Below are 17,821 nucleotides of genomic sequence, written 5' to 3' on the forward strand. Positions count from 1 at the left end.
TTAGAAAGAATTGGACTTTCCCGTGGTTAAGACGCTGTACTTCAAGGGCACAAGTTCAATCCCTGGTCAGGGAACTAAGATCCCACGTGGTGTGACCAAAAAAAAAAAGAAAGAAAGAAAGAAAGAATAGTGTTATAAAGATGTATATCAATTTCCATACTTTATGGAAATTAAGTGACATCAAATTTCTGTTGATCAAGATATATTTATTGTATTTCTGTGTGATTTAGATTGATCAACCGAATTTTTCTTACCTTGCAGAATTCTAACCATTATATTATTTCTCTCCCATGTGTTTTAACATCTTTTCACTAGATGAACTCTTTGCCAGTTAGAATTTCTTCTTCTTTGTTGTATATCCCACACACACTGCCTACTTATGTGCTCAATAATTATGGAATTCAGTTGTTGAATTCAGATTTTATGACTCTATTCAGGCTCAAGTTGATGAAGGAGTCCCTCTGAAGATTTGCTTATCTCAGTTCTGTAAATGGATTCAGAAGATTCAGCAACAGAAGAAAATTACTTTTGCTACTAGGGTTTCAGATATTTCTACTTCTGAAGTAAAATTATGTGCATTTGTTACTTGGTCAGGTAAAAAAAAAAAAAAGTATCTATCAATCATAAATGAGTAGTGTTGCCACCGTATAATTCTTTATCTCTGGTAGGAATTATACTTGTTAGCTTCCTGGGCCACGAAAAGAAATCTGAGTGTCTAGCAGATGTTAACCAAGAAAAGTAAATTTATTCATATTTTAAATTTTTTAAATGCCTTAAAAATTTAAGCCCTAACTTTAAAGAATCTTTCTAGACTGCTCCTCTCTGTTCTCCTGAATCCAGGCAAAGACTGGTGAAAACTCTTAGCATGCTATTTTCTATAACTTTGAAAAAAAAGAGTCCTTATTCAACTCACAACCTTTGCTTTTATACTTTCACACTTCTAATGTAGACATCAAGGAAAAAATGGGCCATTTAAAGTAGACCTTTTCTATGCCCATGTTAGAGCATTCCCGTTAATAGTCATTGATAGCAGTGCTGTGCCATTGATAGCATAGCACTGATAGTCTTGGGTCTGTATGATCAGGCCACTCAAGATGGCTGTTCTCTTGTTCTCTGTACATCCCCTGATTGACCAGTCCCTGCTTTACTTAACACCCTACTCATATGACTGACCTCCCCTCTTAATACATACTTGCCCCTGGACCCAGCTAGTGATTGTTCTAATCTTTAGATCAAAATATCTCCACCATGATAGCTTATCAAAGGGGCATAAGGGCTTGCTCCTCAGCTGGTTTCCCTGGGAACTCATGAGCCAACCTGATGTCAATTCCCCCGGTAACACTTAGCAGAAGACTGCTGCCATCTGCTTCGCGTGGTGGAGTTTCGCTCCAAGACCTTGCTTCAGACATGTATGATCCCCCTGTTCATTAAATCCTTGATGTCTGTGTCACCGATTCAGGCTCTTCATTCTGTCTTGAGGTTGGGCAAGTACAGGGCTTGCAGGCCTGTGGGGTATAGCCCAAAAGGGTCCCTGTAAGATGTTTGGTTTCTCCATTACATTAATATTTTCTAGAATGTTGAAAGCAGATAATCTTTTCCATCTAGACCTTGTAATATGACACCTTACTCTTCTTCTGAAGTATCTGTGTTTTAGTGTGTTTTTAAGAAATCATTTTGAAACTTAATTACCAACCTAATTTCTTAATAGTAAGTTTTGAATAATTGTTAGATATTACCAGGGCAATTAAATCTTACTCTTCTTTTATATATTATATAGTATGTTATATATACCATATGTAGTATATATTATATTTAAAATATAGTATACTATTATAATATATGCTTTCATATATTATTCTAAGTCCTGCTATTCTGTTTTATGTCATCTTTCACCATTTTATTTGTAAATGATAGCATAAGTAAAAACTGCTGGCATCATTGACTTTGTTCTATTTTAATATACTTAATGCAGACTGGGACTTGGGAGTTTGCCTGGAGTATGAGTGTAAAAGAAAACAGTTGTTAAAACCTGTGTTCCTTAATTCTTGGATTGATCTCAGAGTAACTTACAAGGTAAGGGTCAAAGATGGGGGCATGTTCACTTTCTTTCTATTAAAAAATGATTAAACTTTATCCCACGCATGGGTATGAGTTTCTACAAACAAAATATTTTGTTTTGAAACATTCACATAAATACTTTTCTTAAAGTATATAGAACAACACAAAAATAAGCACATTCCAAATCTAATAGAATAAAAATTATGAGAAGTAAATGGTTAATACCTAGCCCCTAAGGGACCTCCCTGGTGGTCCAGTGGTTAAGACTCCACACTCCCAATTCAGAGGGCCCGGGTTTGATCCCTGGTCAGGGAGCTAGATCCCACATGCCACAACTAAAGATCTCACGTGCTGCAACAAAGATCCCACAACTAAGACCCTGTGCAGCCAAATAAATATTAAAAAAAACTGTTTTAAAAAAATACATAGCCTTTCAAATAGTAATCATTTTTTAAGACATATTGTCTTTTATTTGACTAGATTTTCTACAGAAGAAAACCAAAAGGACTAAGTGGTGCCCTGCAGGAAGTGGGAATAGAATTCTTGGGACGAGAACATTTCGGTTAGTATAATTTAAAATTTTATTATGTAAGTCATTCTATTTTTATACAGTCTTTCATTTGAACCTCATTTTTTGATGATATCATTAACAAGGAATATGCTTCAGCCTGAAAAAAGCCCTAATCTATACAATTCAAATTGTTTCCAAGATTTTCAAATTACCACTTTCATAAAATATTGTAAGATAAAGACTGTCATGTAGTGGCTTTCTACTTGCTAAAAAGAATGAAAAGAATTAGCCAAATCAAATGGAGATTATAAACAGATGCCCAAATAATACAGTGGACTAGGGAAAGAACTGAGCAAGACTATTAGATTACTCATAAAACATGGTCCCTACAGAATGTTGGTCATATATTATTTTTTAATTTTAATTTTATTGGAATATAGTTGATTTACAATGTTGTGTTAGTTTCAGGTGTACAACAAAGTGATTCATATATACATATGCATATATTCATTCTTTTTTAGATACTTTTCTCATATAGGTTATCACAGAATATTGAGTAGAGTTCCCTGTGCTATACAGTGGGTCTTTGTTGGTTATCTATCTTATATATAGTAGTGTGTGTATGTTCATCCCAAGCTCCTGATTTATACCTCCCCCCAACGTTTCCCCTTTGGTAACCATAAGGTTTTTTCGATATCTGTAAGACTGTTTCTATTTTGTAAATAAGTTCATTTGTATCTTTTTTTAAAAATTAGATTCCACATATGACCAGTATCATATGATACTTTGTATTTTTCTGTCTGACATACTGCACTTAGTATGATAATCTCTAGGTCCATCCATGTTGTTTCAAATGGCATTATTTCATTCTTTTTTATGACTGAGTAATGTTCCACTGTATATATGTACCACGTCTTCTTTATGTATTCCTATGTTCATGGACATTTAGGTTGCTTCCATGTCTTGGTTACTGTAAACAGTGCTGCACTGAACATTGGGGTGCATGTATCTTTTCAGATTATGGTTTTCTCTGGATATATGCCCAGGAGTGGGATTGCTGGATCATATGGTAGTTCTATTTTTAGTTTTTTAAGGAACCTCCATACTGTTCTCCATAGTGGTTGTACCAATTTACATTCCCACCAACAGTGTAGGAGGGTTCCCTCTTCTCCACACCTTCTCCAGCATTTACTGTTTGTAGACTGATGATGGCCATTCTTACCGGTGTGAGATGATACCTCACTGTAGTTTTGACTTGCATTTCTCTGATAATTAGTGATGTTGAACATTTTTTCATGTGCTTTTTGCCATCTGTATGTCTTCTTTGGAGAAATGTCTATTTTGGTCTTCTGCCTATTTTTCATTTGGGTTGTTTGGGGTTTTTTTGACATAGAGCTGCTTGAGCTGTTCGTGTATTTTAGAGATTAATCCCTTGTAGGTCGCTTTGTTTGCAAATATTTTCTCCAATTCTGTGGGTTGTCTTTTTGTTTTGTTTATGGTTTCCTTTGCTGTGCAAAAGCTTTTGAGTTTAATTAGGTCCCAATTGTTTATTTTTGTTTTTATTTTCATTACTCTAGGAGGCAGATCAAAAAAAATATTGCTGCAATTTATGTCAAAGAGTGTTCTGCCTAGGTTTTCCTCTGTTTTATAGTATCCAGCCTTGCATTTAGATCTTTGATCCATTTTGAGTTTATTTCTGTATACGGTGTTAGAGAATGTCCTAATTTCATTCTTTTACATGTAGCTGTCCAGTTTTCCCAGCAGCACTTATTGAAGAGACTGTCTTTTCTCCATTGTATATTCTTGCCTCCTTTGTCATAGATTAATTGACCATAGATGCGTGAATTTATTTCTGGGCTTTCTATCCTGTTCCATTGATCTATGTATCTGCTTTTGTGCCGGTGTAATACTGTTTTGATTACTGTAGCTTTGTAGTATAGTCTGAAGTCAGGGAGCTTGATTCCTCCAGCTCCCTTTTTCTTTCTCAAGATTGCTTTGGCTATTCAGGGTCTTTTGTGTTTCCATACAAATTAAAATTTTTGTTCTAATTTTGTGAAAAATGCCATTGATAATTTGGTAGGGATTGCATTGAAACTGTAGCTTGCTTTGGGTAATATAGTCATTTTGACAATATTGATTCTTCCAGTCCAAGGACACAGTATATCTTTCCATCTGTTTGTGTCATCTTTGGTTTCCTTCATCAGTATCTTATAGTTTTCTGAGTACAGGTCTTTTGTCTCCTTGGGTAGCTTTATTCCTAGGTATTTTATTCTTTTTGATGCAATGGTAAATGGGATTGTTTCCTTAATTTCTCTTTCTGATCTTTCATTGTTAGTGTATAGGAATGCAAGAGATTTCTGTGCATTAATTTTGTACATTAATTTTGTAATCCTGCATCTTTACCAAATTCATCAATGAGCTCTAGTAGTTTTCTGGTAGCAACTTTAGAATTTTCTATGCATAGTATCACATCATCTGCAAACAGTGTCAGTTTTACTTCTTCTTTTCCAATTTGGATTCCTTTTATTTCTTTTTCTTCTCTGATTGCCATGGCTAGGACTTCCAAAACTGTGTTGAATAGAAGTGGCGAGAGCCTTGCCTTGTTCCTGATCTTAGAGGGAATGCTTTCAGCTTTTCATCATTGAGAATGATGTTAGCTGTGGGTTTGTCATATATGGCCTTTATTATGTTGAGGTAAGTTCCCTCTATTCCCACTTTCTGGAGAGCTTTTATTATAAATGGATGTTAAATTTTGTCAAAAGCTTTTTCTGCATCTATTGAGATGATTCTATAGGGTTTTTTTTTTAACTTTTTATTTTATATTGGAGTATAGTTGATTAACAATGTTGTGTTAGTTTCAGGTGTACAGCAAAGTGATTCAGTTATACATATACATGTGTCTATTCTCTTTCGTATCCTTTTCCCATTTAGGTTGTTACATAATATTGAGCAGAGTTCCCTGTGCTATGCAGTAGGTCCTTGTTGGTTATCCTTTTTAAACGTAGCAGTGTGTACATGTCAATTCCAAACTCCCTTACTATCCCTCTCCCCACTCACCCCTGCCAATCATAAGTTTGTTCTCTAAGTCTGTGAGTCTGTTTCTGTTTTGTAAATAAGTTCATTTGTATCATTTTTTTTTAGATTCCGCATATAAGTGATATTTGATATTCATCTTTCTCTGACTTACTTCACTCAGTATGACCATCTCTAGGTCCATCTATGTTGCTGCAAATGGCATTATTTCATTCTCTTTAATGGCAGAGTAATATTCCATTGTATATATGTACCACATCTTCTTTATCCATTCTTCTGTCGATGGACATTTAGGCTGCTTCCATGTTTTGGAAACAACGCTGAACATTGGGGTGCATGTATCCTTTCAGACCATGTTTTTCTCCAGATACCTGCCAGGAGTGGGATTTCTCTATTTTTAGGTTTTTAAGGAACCTCCATACTGTTTTCCACAGTGGCTGCACCAATTTACATTCCCACCAACAGTGTAGGAGGTTTCCCTTCTCTCCACACCCTCTCCAGCATTTATTGTTTGTGGATTTTTTGATGATAGCCATTCTAACTGGTGTGAGGTGATATCTCATCGTAGTTTTTTTTTTTTTTTTTGCGGTATGTGGGCCTCTCACTGTTGCGTCCTCTCCCGTTGCGTAGCACAGGCTCTGGACGCGCAGGCCCAGTGGCCATGGCTCACGGGCCCAGCCGCTGCGTGGCATGCGGGATCCTCCCGGACCAGGGCACGAACCCTTGTCCCCCGCATCGGCAGGCAGACTCTCAACCACTGCACCACCAGGGAAGCCCTCATCGTAGTTTTGACTTGGCATTTCTCTAATAATTAATGATGTTGAACATCTTTTCATGTGCCTTTTAGCCATCTGTATGTTTTCTTTGGGGAAATGTCTGTTTAGGTCTTCTGCCCCTTTTTTGATTGGGTTGTTTGTTTTGCTGATATTAAGCCACATGAGCTGTCTGTAAATTTTGGAGACTAATCCCTTCTCAGTCACATTGTTGGCAAATATTTTCTCCTAATCTGTGGGTTGTCTTTTCGTTTTGTTTATGGTTTCCTTTGCTGTGAAAAAGCTTTTGAGTTTAATTAGGTCCCATTTGTTTATTTTTGTTTTTATTTCCATCATTCTGGGAGACAGATCAAAAAAGATATTGCTGCGATTTATGTCAAAGAGTGTTGTGCCTGTGTTTTCCTCTAACAGTTTGATAGTGTCAGTCTCACATTTAGGTCTTTAATCTATTTTGAGTTTATTTTTGTGTATGGTGTTAAAGAATGATACTAGAGACAAATGAAAACAAAAGCACAACGATCCAAAACCTACAGAATGCAGCAAAAGCAGTTCTAAGAGGGAAGTTTATAGCAGTACAATCTTACCTCAGGAACCTAAAGCAACTAGAGAAAGAAGAACAAACAAAACCTAAACTTAGTAGAAGGAAAGAATTCGTAAAGATCAGAGCAGAAATAAGTGAAATAGAGATGAAGAAAACAATAGCAAAGATCAGTGAAACTAAAAGCTAGTTCTCTGAGAAGATAGACAAAATTGATAAACGTTTAGCCAGATTCATCAAGAAAAGAAGGGAGAGGACTCAAATCAATAAAATTAGAAATGAAAAAGGAGAACTTAACAACTGACACCACAGAAATACAAAGAATCATAAGAGACTAGCAACTGTATGCTGATAAAATGGACAACCTGTAAGAAATGGCCAAATTCTTAGGAAGGTACAACTTCTCAAGACTGAACCAGGAAGAAATAGAAGATATGAACAGACCAATCACAAGTAATGAAATTGAAACGGTGATTAAAAAAGTTCCAACAAACAAAAGTCCAGGACTAGATGACTTCACAGGTAAATTCTATCAAACATTTAGAGAAGGGCTTCGCTGGTGGCGCAGTGGTTGAGAGTCCGCCTGCCGATGCAGGAGACACGGGTTCGTGCCCCGGTCCGGGAGGATCCCACATGCCGCAGAGCGGCTGGGCCCTTGAGCCATGGCCGCTGAGCCTGCGCGTCCGGAGCCTGTGCTCTGCAACGGGAGAGGCCACAGCAGTGAGGGGCCCGCGTACCGCAAAAAAAAAAAAAAAACCATTTAGAGAAGAGCTAACACCTATCCTTCTGAAACTGTTCCAAAAAATTGCAGAGGAAGGAAAACTCCCAAACTCATTCTGTGAGGCCACCATCACCCTGATACCAAAACCAGACAAAGATACCACAAAAAAAGAAAATTACAGGCCAGTACCAGTGGTGAATACCTGCTCGTGGGTCTCCTATGGGTGACTGCTCTTCACACACTCCCGAGACAGTGGGGGCAGGGCTTGGTGCCTGCTCTCGGATCTTGTATGGGCAGGTGGTCTCCACGCATTCCCGGGACAGCAGGGGCAGGTTTGGTGGCTTCTTGTGGATTTCCTAGGGGTGAGGGCTATCCGCGCGCTCCTGGGACAAAAGGGGCTGGGCCTGGCATCTGCTTGTAGGTCTCCTATGGGCAACCGCTCTCCGTGCACTCCCAGGACAGCGTGTGCAGGACTCGGTCATATATTTTCGAACTGTCTAACAAAATTTCACCTCCTCCCCTGTAAATGTGGGAAATCTTTCATTGGTAAGGCTGCCAGTAGCCTTACCAATGAAATTAGTAGATGATCAGAAAACCAACAGTATGTTCCAATTTCTGCTTAAGTGGTGGTATTTTTTTGCTATATTTCTTTACACTGGTACCACTAAATTCAGTGTTTGATATCTCTTTTCTCAGGGTTGGATGATTCTAGGAATACTGCCCTTCTTGCTTGGAAAATGATCAGGGATGGTTGCTTAATGAAAATTACAAGGTCCTTGAACAAGGTTAGTAGTGTCTTACCTCTTTATTCTGTTATTTCAAACTCCAGAAGTAATCATGGGCAAGTTGAAATGTAGATGTCATGTATGCTATCATTTATAAATCAATCGATGACATTTTTCTTTTTTGTCATACAATGCGTACTAAAGAAATTATGAATGCAGAATGTCTAAAGCTGTTGGATTTGTCTGTGAAATCATAGGTTCCCACTAAGAGGAATCCTAACATTTTCACCAGAAATTTGAATATGGATCAAGTTGAAGAAATATCAGCCTGCAACAGTAGCATTCATGATCCCAGCATATATGGTACGGAACCTAAAAATACAATAATATCCTACGAGAAAGTGCAAATGAAGTCAGTTGATGTGAATTTTCCTATAAAGGTACAGCAAGATCATTTACAACTAAAGGGCAATGTAAAAGCAGGCTGTCAGAATGTCAAAAGCTGTTTATCTCTTTTTAATACTGAGTCCTGGACCTCTCTGGGGCAGTTACAGTCTTCCAGTTTGAATACACCTATGCAGAAGCAAATAAACCAACATCTTGCATTTAATACCAATTCTGAGTCTTCAACAGTTGGTTCAGAATTGATACTGGTTTCAACTACCATTTCATCTGTTAATAATGTTTCTGATATGGAAATGAGTTCTGCTCTTGACAGTTTACCTATGTTGGCTGATTGGGAGGGTGTAGCTTTACTGCCATCATCTCAACCTGAGCAGAATATGTATTGTATGCCTCCTATTAGTGACTCAAACTTAGACACTTCATTTAATTCTGGAGAAAGATTAATGGTTTTAGAAAAATCTGAAATGTTAAGTCAAGAAAATTTTGGAGGCACAGAAGAAACTCCTCAAAAATCTGATACCTCTAAGTCTATTGTGTATAAGAGTCCACATACTACTATTTATAATATAAAAGAAGCCAAAGATCCAGGTTCAGATGCTTTTGACTTTAAGTTACCTGAATGTAAATCAAGTAGCTTCAACAGTGTTAATGCCAATATGTCTCATCCTTTAGTTTTGGGGAAACTTCCTCTTCATTTAGGTGGTGCTAAGAGGAATCCATCCAGTCCCCTACCTTTCCCACCAGCAAAAAAACAGACCTTCACTATTCATGAAGAAAAGCCTACATCATCTAATGGCTCCCCAGGGGGAAGTTCTTCCAGGAAGGTTCTCCCTTCTATCTTAACTTCTACAGTTAATGTACAAGATCCTTGGAAGGGTGGGAAAATAACACCTCCTTTATGCAAGTGTGGCCGAAGATCTAAGAGACTTGTTGCTTCTAATAATGGACCGAACCATGGAAAAGTCTTCTATTGTTGTCCTATTGGGAAGTACCAAGAAAAGAGAAAATGTTGTGGTTATTTCAAATGGGAACAAACACTTCAAAAGGAGACAGCCAACAGCATAGTTCTGTCTCATTCCCCAGGGGGACACACTTTTAACTCTCCAGAAACAAGCCATATTTGTGACAGAAATGTAGATTTTTCTACTAAAAATTCATTGAGACTCAGACCTTCAATGAGGAATTGACTTTTTTTACATGTAAACTATGTTTTTACCTCAATGTGACTTTTACTACAGTAAAGAGAAAAAAATTTGTATAGGGCTACAAGTTGTGAGGACATAGTGTATCTGAGCTCTGTAAGCTACACTGGGGCTATTCAACACATTCTCACACATATACACACTGAAAATAGAAAAAAGAATTTCACAGGCTTCTAATTTCATTCACCATTTATCTGATTTGTCTTCTGTTCATGTATGAATCCTGATTGCCCCTTGAATTCCCACACATTATGAGTATTCTGATAATGTCTTATACTATTTTATTTATATTTCACATATTAACCCATGCCAAATTTATCATACTTTTTTGAAGAGCCACAAATGAAATACTTGGTAAACTGTATTTATTAGATTAAATGTAATAAGCAGCAATACTAGTATATGATATCCTTGTTTCTTTTTATTGAATTATAATTGCCATTCAATATTATATTGGTTTCAGGTGTACAACATATGATACCCTTCTTTTGCAGTTAGACCTTGAAACAAATTTTAAACTATTTTTAATTATTTGAATAAAAATGTGACCAATAAAAATCACTAGACTGTTTTCAGGTAGATGCTTTTGTACTTTGAGAATTATGATAATCTAACATTTTAAGTTTTTCTAAAAACTTTTATAACTTACTTAGTTTTATTTCAACCCTTGAAAATTGGTTCTGATTTGTATGTCAACATATCAGAAGAATTATTCAACTAAGGTTTGAAATCCAACAGGTCAGAGATTCGGTTCAGAAACGCTTCTGTACTGTATGTTTAAAAGTTCCATGGCAGCTGATGGTATTCTGTTTATATTGCCAAATTATAAGAACATTGACACTAATGCAGAGGAATTTACTGAATATTTTAGTTCAGAATTCAGCCTATGATGTTATAACCACAAGATATTTTAAATCAATTAGTTTATAAGCATACTGTCACATTTTGAAATCACCTTTTCATAATCTTGTGGTTTTACAGAGCCTTATTTTATAGATACCATGATAAGTAATGAATTTAAATTGTTTCCCATTCTTTCTTCCTCAGTTCATTTCTTATCTTCCCACTAATAGTCTTTGGCAGCTCTTGAGTAAATTCTACCTGTAGATATCAAGGGAAGAAAATTAGCCCAGAAGTTTTCATCTTTAGACAATTATTAAAAGTCAATTATATAAAAGTTCTATTATGAACTCTAGGTGGAAGAATCAGGACACCCATTGGGGTGAGTTTTTGGTAACAACCAAAAAAGGGAGAGGGGTATTGTTGATATTTTTCTTGATATTTAGTACAGTAAGTCCCCTACACACGAACCTTCCATTTGTGAACTTTCAAAGATGCGAACATGCATCTGGTTCCAGCAAGGAACCCGAACCTGTGCCATCAGCATCAGGCGTGAGTGACATTGATGCTCGCCCTCTGCCTCCTATTGCTGACAATCCTTCAACTCTACCATCTCCCACCTCTTCTCCCTCCTCCAGTCAGTAACTCTTTTTGCCTATTCACTCGATGCCAGCCCCTGTATGCCAGCTGTTGTACTGTACTACTGTACTTTTCAAGGTACTGTACTTAAGATTAAAAATGTTTTCTTTATTTTTTGTATTGGTTTTTTATGTATTATTTGTGTGAAAAGTATTATAAACCTATTACAGTACAGTACTATATAGCCGATTGTGTTAGTTGGGTACCTAGGCTAACTTTGTTAGACTTAACGAAAAAACTAGACTTAATGAACATGCTCTCCAAACAGAACTTGTTCGAATATAGGGGACTTACTGTATTTACTATAAGTCAGGTAAGCCAAATGACCCAACAAATTAGTTTAAGGGTTTCATTTTAATCTCAAAGATTCTGATTCTTATCCGTGTCATTAGTTTAGTTTGGAATATTTGGTATAGCATGTTTGAGGAGAATGTTCATTAAAATGGAAAAAATAAACAGCTGAAAATTTCCAGAATACTAAGCAAATATTGTTCATAATCAGAATACCTACCTTCCTGGGATGTTTGTAAGGTGCTGTAGCTCTTTTTACATGCTCCTGAATCTCCTTCTTCAGTTGTTCTTGATCGTTTGACTTCTAATCAGGGTTCAGAACAATAAAAGCCTTTACTACCTAAAATAAATATTTGAACACCAGGAAGATGAGTTGTATATTCTTATGTTTTAGTGCGTCTTTTCTTTCTCTTAACTTGGGAATCTAATCTAAATACCTGATGCAGTGGGCCACAGGGTTTATTAGGGTCTGATCCCAGCTCTATGCCCTTAAGCCAGCCAGTTGACTCCCACACCTAGATTTTGTATCTAATACGAGAGCTTCTGGAACCCCTGCTTTGATTATGATCTATATGTGAACCTCATCTAACTACATCTTAAACTCTACTTTCTGACCTGTTTCTGATCATCTCTGCTCTTGACTTCGTGCCTCATCTTTTATCTCCTTCAAAAAAGTTTTCTTTTGGAAACTTGGTAATGCACTAAGCACAGTCTTTTATATAACAACCCAGCCTGATATAGTCTAGCTCATAGGTCACCACCCTCAGTGTGGCCCTAATAAACAGTATTCTCATGGGTTTGCCATATCCTTATTGAAGGGAATAGTTCACTGAGTGAGACCGTCCACTCTTTATTCCATAGACATTTCTGCTGATGCGAGGCTATGAAGATTCCAGCAGTCACTTTGCTATTGCTCTGACCCATTTACCTGGCCTTCAGTGATAAGGGTAAAAGTGGTGATGGTCCTTGCTCTATAATTGGCAGAAGACAGGGAAGAATTCATCACTTCATGCTCACAAATCCTGTTCCCCAAAGTTCACCCTTCCTTGAAATGTTTTAGGAAATCCTGCCCAGAAATTTTGGACCTTTACCGGAGAAGACAGAGGCCGTTCCTCATGTGTAGTCCCCTTCAAGAGTGTATTGGAATTCTAAATGTTCTCTCCTGGGGCACTGCCAGCTCTGCGATTTACTGCCTTCCCCAGAGGCAGAACTCTAGGTGAGTCAATTAGTATGCACCACCAAATCCAGAATACCAGCCTAGGGTTTGCCATGGAATGATGCTGCCCTGTGGGCATAGTTCAGGAGAGTCACCTGTAAATTTTATGATTAAATATTCAGCACTTAAGAGGCTTAAATCTTTTTGAATTCACAGATTCATGTATATAGCTTGAAGATAAGTTGGCAACATTACCTATCTACCTTGGTCTGGAAGTAAATAGTTGATCAAAAATGGATTATTTGAGAGACTAAGTCACTCAGGACAACTAGTTAGTGAGAAGTGAAGACTTGCAGTTATAAAATTTTCACATTTTGGTCATTGCTTACCAGTGTGCAGTTTTACAACATTTTATGAGCAAATATTTCTGTCTTTACCAAAACACCTTGAAAATTTCTAAATTACATGTGCCATGGAGCAGTTGTGTGTGTATGCATGTATATAATTTTATCCTATCCATTTTTTGACATTTCATAGAATTTATTTGTATTTATGCCTGCTCTATTTCTTATCAACATTTTTATGAATAAAATAAATTATCCTTGCTATAAGTGAATTGTTCAAAGGCAAATTATTTTAAGAACTAGTGTCTAAATACTGGTTTGCATATTGATGACTTGTACACCTTGGGTAAAGTCTAATTTATCTTTATAAAAGTCTTTATAAACCATTACAGAAAATGATAAATTATTAAGGAACAATCTAACATGGTTAAGAGCATGAACTCTGAAGTCAGACAACCTGGGTTCAAGTCACACTTTGTGTGTAATCTCAGGCAAGTTAGGACACCTCTCTCTGCCTCAGTTTCCTTCTCTGTAAAAGGAATTTGTGAGGATTAAATAAGTTGACATAGGTATAGGCCTTATAACAACATCTGGAACATATTAAGTCATTAAAAATACTAGGTATTAGTTGTAGTAATTTCTTTTGCACAGAATTTCAGAAAAATTTTGAAGCCCACTTACGGATTTTAGGTTAAAAAAAATCTTGTACTTCTACTACTGAAACTAATACCTAATATTTTTAATGACTTAATATGTTCCAGATGTTGTTATAAGGCCTATACCTATGTCAATTTATTTAATCCTCACAAGCTTTCATTTTAAGAAATTAAAAATCATTTTTAATTCTATTCTCCAGAGAAAACCAGTAAAGTGGTATAAATTATTCCTGTTTTTTCCCAATACATTTATACTTAAAAATGGAACCATGCTATACATTACAGCTTTGAATCCTTCTCTCTCTCTTTCTTAAAATTTTTTTATTGAAGTGTAGTTGATTTACAATGTTGTGTTAGTTTCAGGTGTACAGCAAAGTGATTCATATTTTTTTATATATATATATATATATATATATATATATAGACTCATGAAACCCTACTGGTGGAGTTCAGAGAAAAGGGACAAACTTCAATAATCATTGAATCTGTTCCCTACTCTCATTACCCGGAATATTGGAGGCCCTGCCTGGCAAAGGGGGCCTGAAGAGTGGCATGGAACCTTTAAACCCAAACTACCACGTGATCAGCCCAACAGAAGTGAGCTTTGAGGACTCCTGTCTTATTCATAGTTTATTTCCTGAACCCTCTACTTACTGACCGAGCCAGACTACTTCTGGTTACTTAGTTCCTGTCTCAGACCTCGTTCCCACTCCTGATATCTGATGCCAGCCTATCCTCCTCAGCTACACCAAAGTCCATGTTGGTTTCCAGACCTTCTGGGTAAAAACTTGAGCCTTCTAGCTGACTTCTGGCACCCTATCCTGGTATGAGCCTGGGTTGCTGGCATTCACACCATCTTTGCCCCAGCACTCCATGGAAAGGATTCAAATTCTTTATAGTATATATTTTCCGTCTCATTCTGTAGCAGTTCTCTCTGATTAGCATATTTCTATCTGACTTGCATATTTAGTAACATAGTGAATGAATCATTTGGATAATTCTGTTTCAATGAACTACTGTTTAGAAGTATGTTAGACTGCCAACAAACTATAAGATAGAGACGAATCAGTTCTCTTACCTCTCCTCTGATGGGGTCTGGACTGCTGACGACAGCTAACTCTGCAAGTGCAGAATGCTCAGTCAGGGCACTTTCTATCTCAAACGGTCCAATTCAGTAACTGGGAAACAAAACATATGGCAGGACTCTGTAAAGGTGAGCAAAAGGTTAACTCCAGAATACCTACAGTCTGTTAACACAACATATCCACAGATGAAAATTACCCAGAGGATAATATGATATCATCCACTCTTGCAACAAACCAGAAATGTCCATCCTCATCCATATAGCCCCGTCCCCAGTGATATAGAAATTGCCTCATAGAGTTGAAGCTGTTTCTGTAGCATTATCCTGTAAAACTCATAATTAATATTATTTTGAATGTGACTCTTCTGTTCAGTTGGATTTTTAAATATTTAAGGAGAAAGAAAAGTTTGGTGTTTTTGAGAATCCTTAGAATGAAGAGGAGCAAGCATGGGAAATAGGGATGAAAGTCTAGCATTGAGCCAGCCCAATGATCAGAGAGGTAAACTGTAATTACAGACACTAGGCATGCTGCCATCCTGAGAATTTTCTTAGATTGGTCACAAAGTAAATATTGCAGGTGCTCAGAGGAGAAGGCTAAATAAGTCTTTTGCTAATTGGTTAATATCTAAACACTTGCAGGAAAAAAGAGAAGTCAATACTCAGCGTTAAAAGAAAGTACCAAATGAGTCAACAGAGAGGGGTTTTTTTTGTGTTTTGTATTTGGTTTCGTTTTACACAAAAGTAGAGAACTGATTCTGTAAGTTTAGCAGGAAGAAAAAGGAAGTATTTCTACATTATGTAAAATCCACTGACAATTAGAACCTGGGCGTTTGATTATACTGATGTAAACTTTTCTGTAATTTGTATACTGTAATTAGAGATGAAAGTTGTTTGCAAACAGTAAGGAGCTTGGGAGAAAGAAAATTACTTAAGCGCACTTCACCATTCTGTCTCTCTCACTCCTTGCATGAAGGGAAACCACTAATCAGATTTCAGGAAAATTATTGGGTGCTGATTTACAGCAGAGAGGATTAATGATATTAAGAGGGCTGTCTTCTTTCTAGGGCCCCCTTCCTCTTACCTTCACGGGCTTGGAGCAGTGATCTAGCCTGGGGGGACCAGCGTGCCCTTCTCTAATAAGCATTTGAGTATTTCTTCAGTTCCCTGTCTGAGGGATTACCGTTCAGGACAATGAATCTCTCAAGAAAAGGCCGAATACCTATCCTAGGTGTATTTTGTGGCAAATAGAGATCGTTACCAAGCACTTTTGAGAAATAAATAGAAAATGAGATGTTATTTAATAAGTCTCTTACCACATAATGTGTAAAAAGGCGAAATGGTCGGTTAGGTAGAACTCAAATGCCAATATCTCCTTGTCTAGGTGGGCCATTTACATCTAAAATCTAGAATGAAACAGAATAATTTATTTAAGGGAATTTTTATTTAATGCCACATCTGAAATCTTTGCACGTTTTGTTTTGTTTTGTTTTTGCCATTTAAGAATGCAGACTTCAGAAAATTTTTAAGTATACTTTAAATTCCTAAGAGAAATGTATTTATTTAAATTCTTACTGCAAAATATATTGTAAAATACAGGTTAGCAAAATGTGAAAGAAAAATAAAATTTTTCTTTAATTCTATCATCCAGCAATAATCACATTTTGGTAATATCCTTTGAGATGATATAGACATAGAAAAAAATAGGATCACTTTATAATATTAGTGTTTTGCAACCTGCTTTTATCATTTAGCAATATATCTTAATTGTCTTTTCCTTTCAAATAAATATTTCATTACTGGTTTTCAAACTTTGTGAAACAAACAAAATCTTACTTCAGAAGCCCAATATGAGTAAGTAGGAAAAGGGGAATGTTCTCTGGCTGAGACAGTGGTGGGTAATCCGAAGCCTTGCTCTCTTATCCTCTCGTTCTCTGGTACCTAATAGTAGCTAGCATCCTAAATAATAAATGCTAATGCTCTAACTACTTTATATGTACTATCTTCTTTTGTCCTTACAACAGCCATATCTGGTTAGGAGTATTATTCTCATTTTGTATATGAGGAAACTGCGGCGCAGAGAGTTTACGTAGCGCCGCAGTGCATGATTGAGCTGGAATTCAAATCTCAGCAATCACACTCTAGATCCTATACTTTTCATCATTATACTTCTCTGTGGAATCTCTCCAGGGAGTTCAATCCATTTTCTAAAAATCCAAATAAGCATTTCTCAGATTGATTGCTCATCTCATATACCAGATTTTGCTCTTACTTTTAGCTGTTTCTAAATATGAAAACTCTACTCTGCTTTTATACACACCCTTCAAACCTGAGATGTAGCTTGTTGGAAAATAAGGGTATGATATTTATCTGGCCCTTTCCAGAAGGAAAAGTGCTTATGTCCCTAACGAGAAACTTGAAAGGCATTCTAAATGTTAAGAACTTATTTTTAAATTCTTGCAAATAAAAAGTATAAATTCCCACCCAGTCATCTAAAGAATTATTTGGTTTCAGGTATCAAGAAGAGATTTGTTAAGAGTTCCAATTACTTAACACAGACTACTATTTAATAGATGGGAAAATAGATAAAATATTCTATCTCTGGGGAGAATCTAATTCCTCATTGTTCAAGGGGGTCCTAGAACGTTTAAACATGAAAATTATGAGCTTTGATCTTTGAAGTTGCAAAAATCTGATATCCAGCTGGATAGAGTACATCCCCGAATGTCAGAATGTCACTAAGGATGCTCTTAGCTAGGTAGGGAGGGGCCCAATAATAAAAGCCCATGGGAAAGAGTTAAAAATGAAGGTGGCTGCATGAGGGAAATGCAAAGCAAAACTACAATGA

The 17,821-nt window shown here is 36.6% G+C and overlaps 2 protein-coding genes across 20 annotated transcripts in view; one reads left to right on the forward strand and one right to left on the reverse strand.

Annotated features, from left to right (window-relative positions):
* Window positions 1–17,821, forward strand: part of ERI2 (ERI1 exoribonuclease family member 2) — a 40,496-nt gene that overhangs the window by 3,624 nt on the left and 19,051 nt on the right. For 7 of the 19 annotated variants that reach the window (XM_067706444.1, XM_067706443.1, XM_067706445.1 and 4 more), the window contains 5 exons: window positions 438–594; window positions 1,973–2,073; window positions 2,539–2,620; window positions 8,331–8,419; window positions 8,617–12,099. In XM_067706444.1, the coding sequence (XP_067562545.1) occupies window positions 438–594; window positions 1,973–2,073; window positions 2,539–2,620; window positions 8,331–8,419; window positions 8,617–9,951 (1,764 nt within the window). In that variant the 3' untranslated portion in view covers window positions 9,952–12,099. The other 12 variants (XM_067706453.1, XM_067706456.1, XR_010934924.1 and 9 more) reach the window with 11 other exon arrangements.
* The window catches only part of ACSM3 (acyl-CoA synthetase medium chain family member 3), a 28,161-nt gene continuing 21,323 nt past the window's right edge, over window positions 10,984–17,821 (reverse strand). Inside the window, 6 exon segments of the mRNA XM_067706485.1 lie at window positions 10,984–11,067; window positions 11,957–12,076; window positions 14,971–15,070; window positions 15,174–15,243; window positions 15,246–15,300; window positions 16,290–16,379. Coding sequence (XP_067562586.1) covers window positions 10,984–11,067; window positions 11,957–12,076; window positions 14,971–15,070; window positions 15,174–15,243; window positions 15,246–15,300; window positions 16,290–16,379 — 519 coding nt within the window.

The sequence above is a fragment of the Pseudorca crassidens genome, chromosome 15 (genome assembly GCF_039906515.1).
Source record: "Pseudorca crassidens isolate mPseCra1 chromosome 15, mPseCra1.hap1, whole genome shotgun sequence".
NCBI lineage: Eukaryota > Metazoa > Chordata > Mammalia > Artiodactyla > Delphinidae > Pseudorca > Pseudorca crassidens.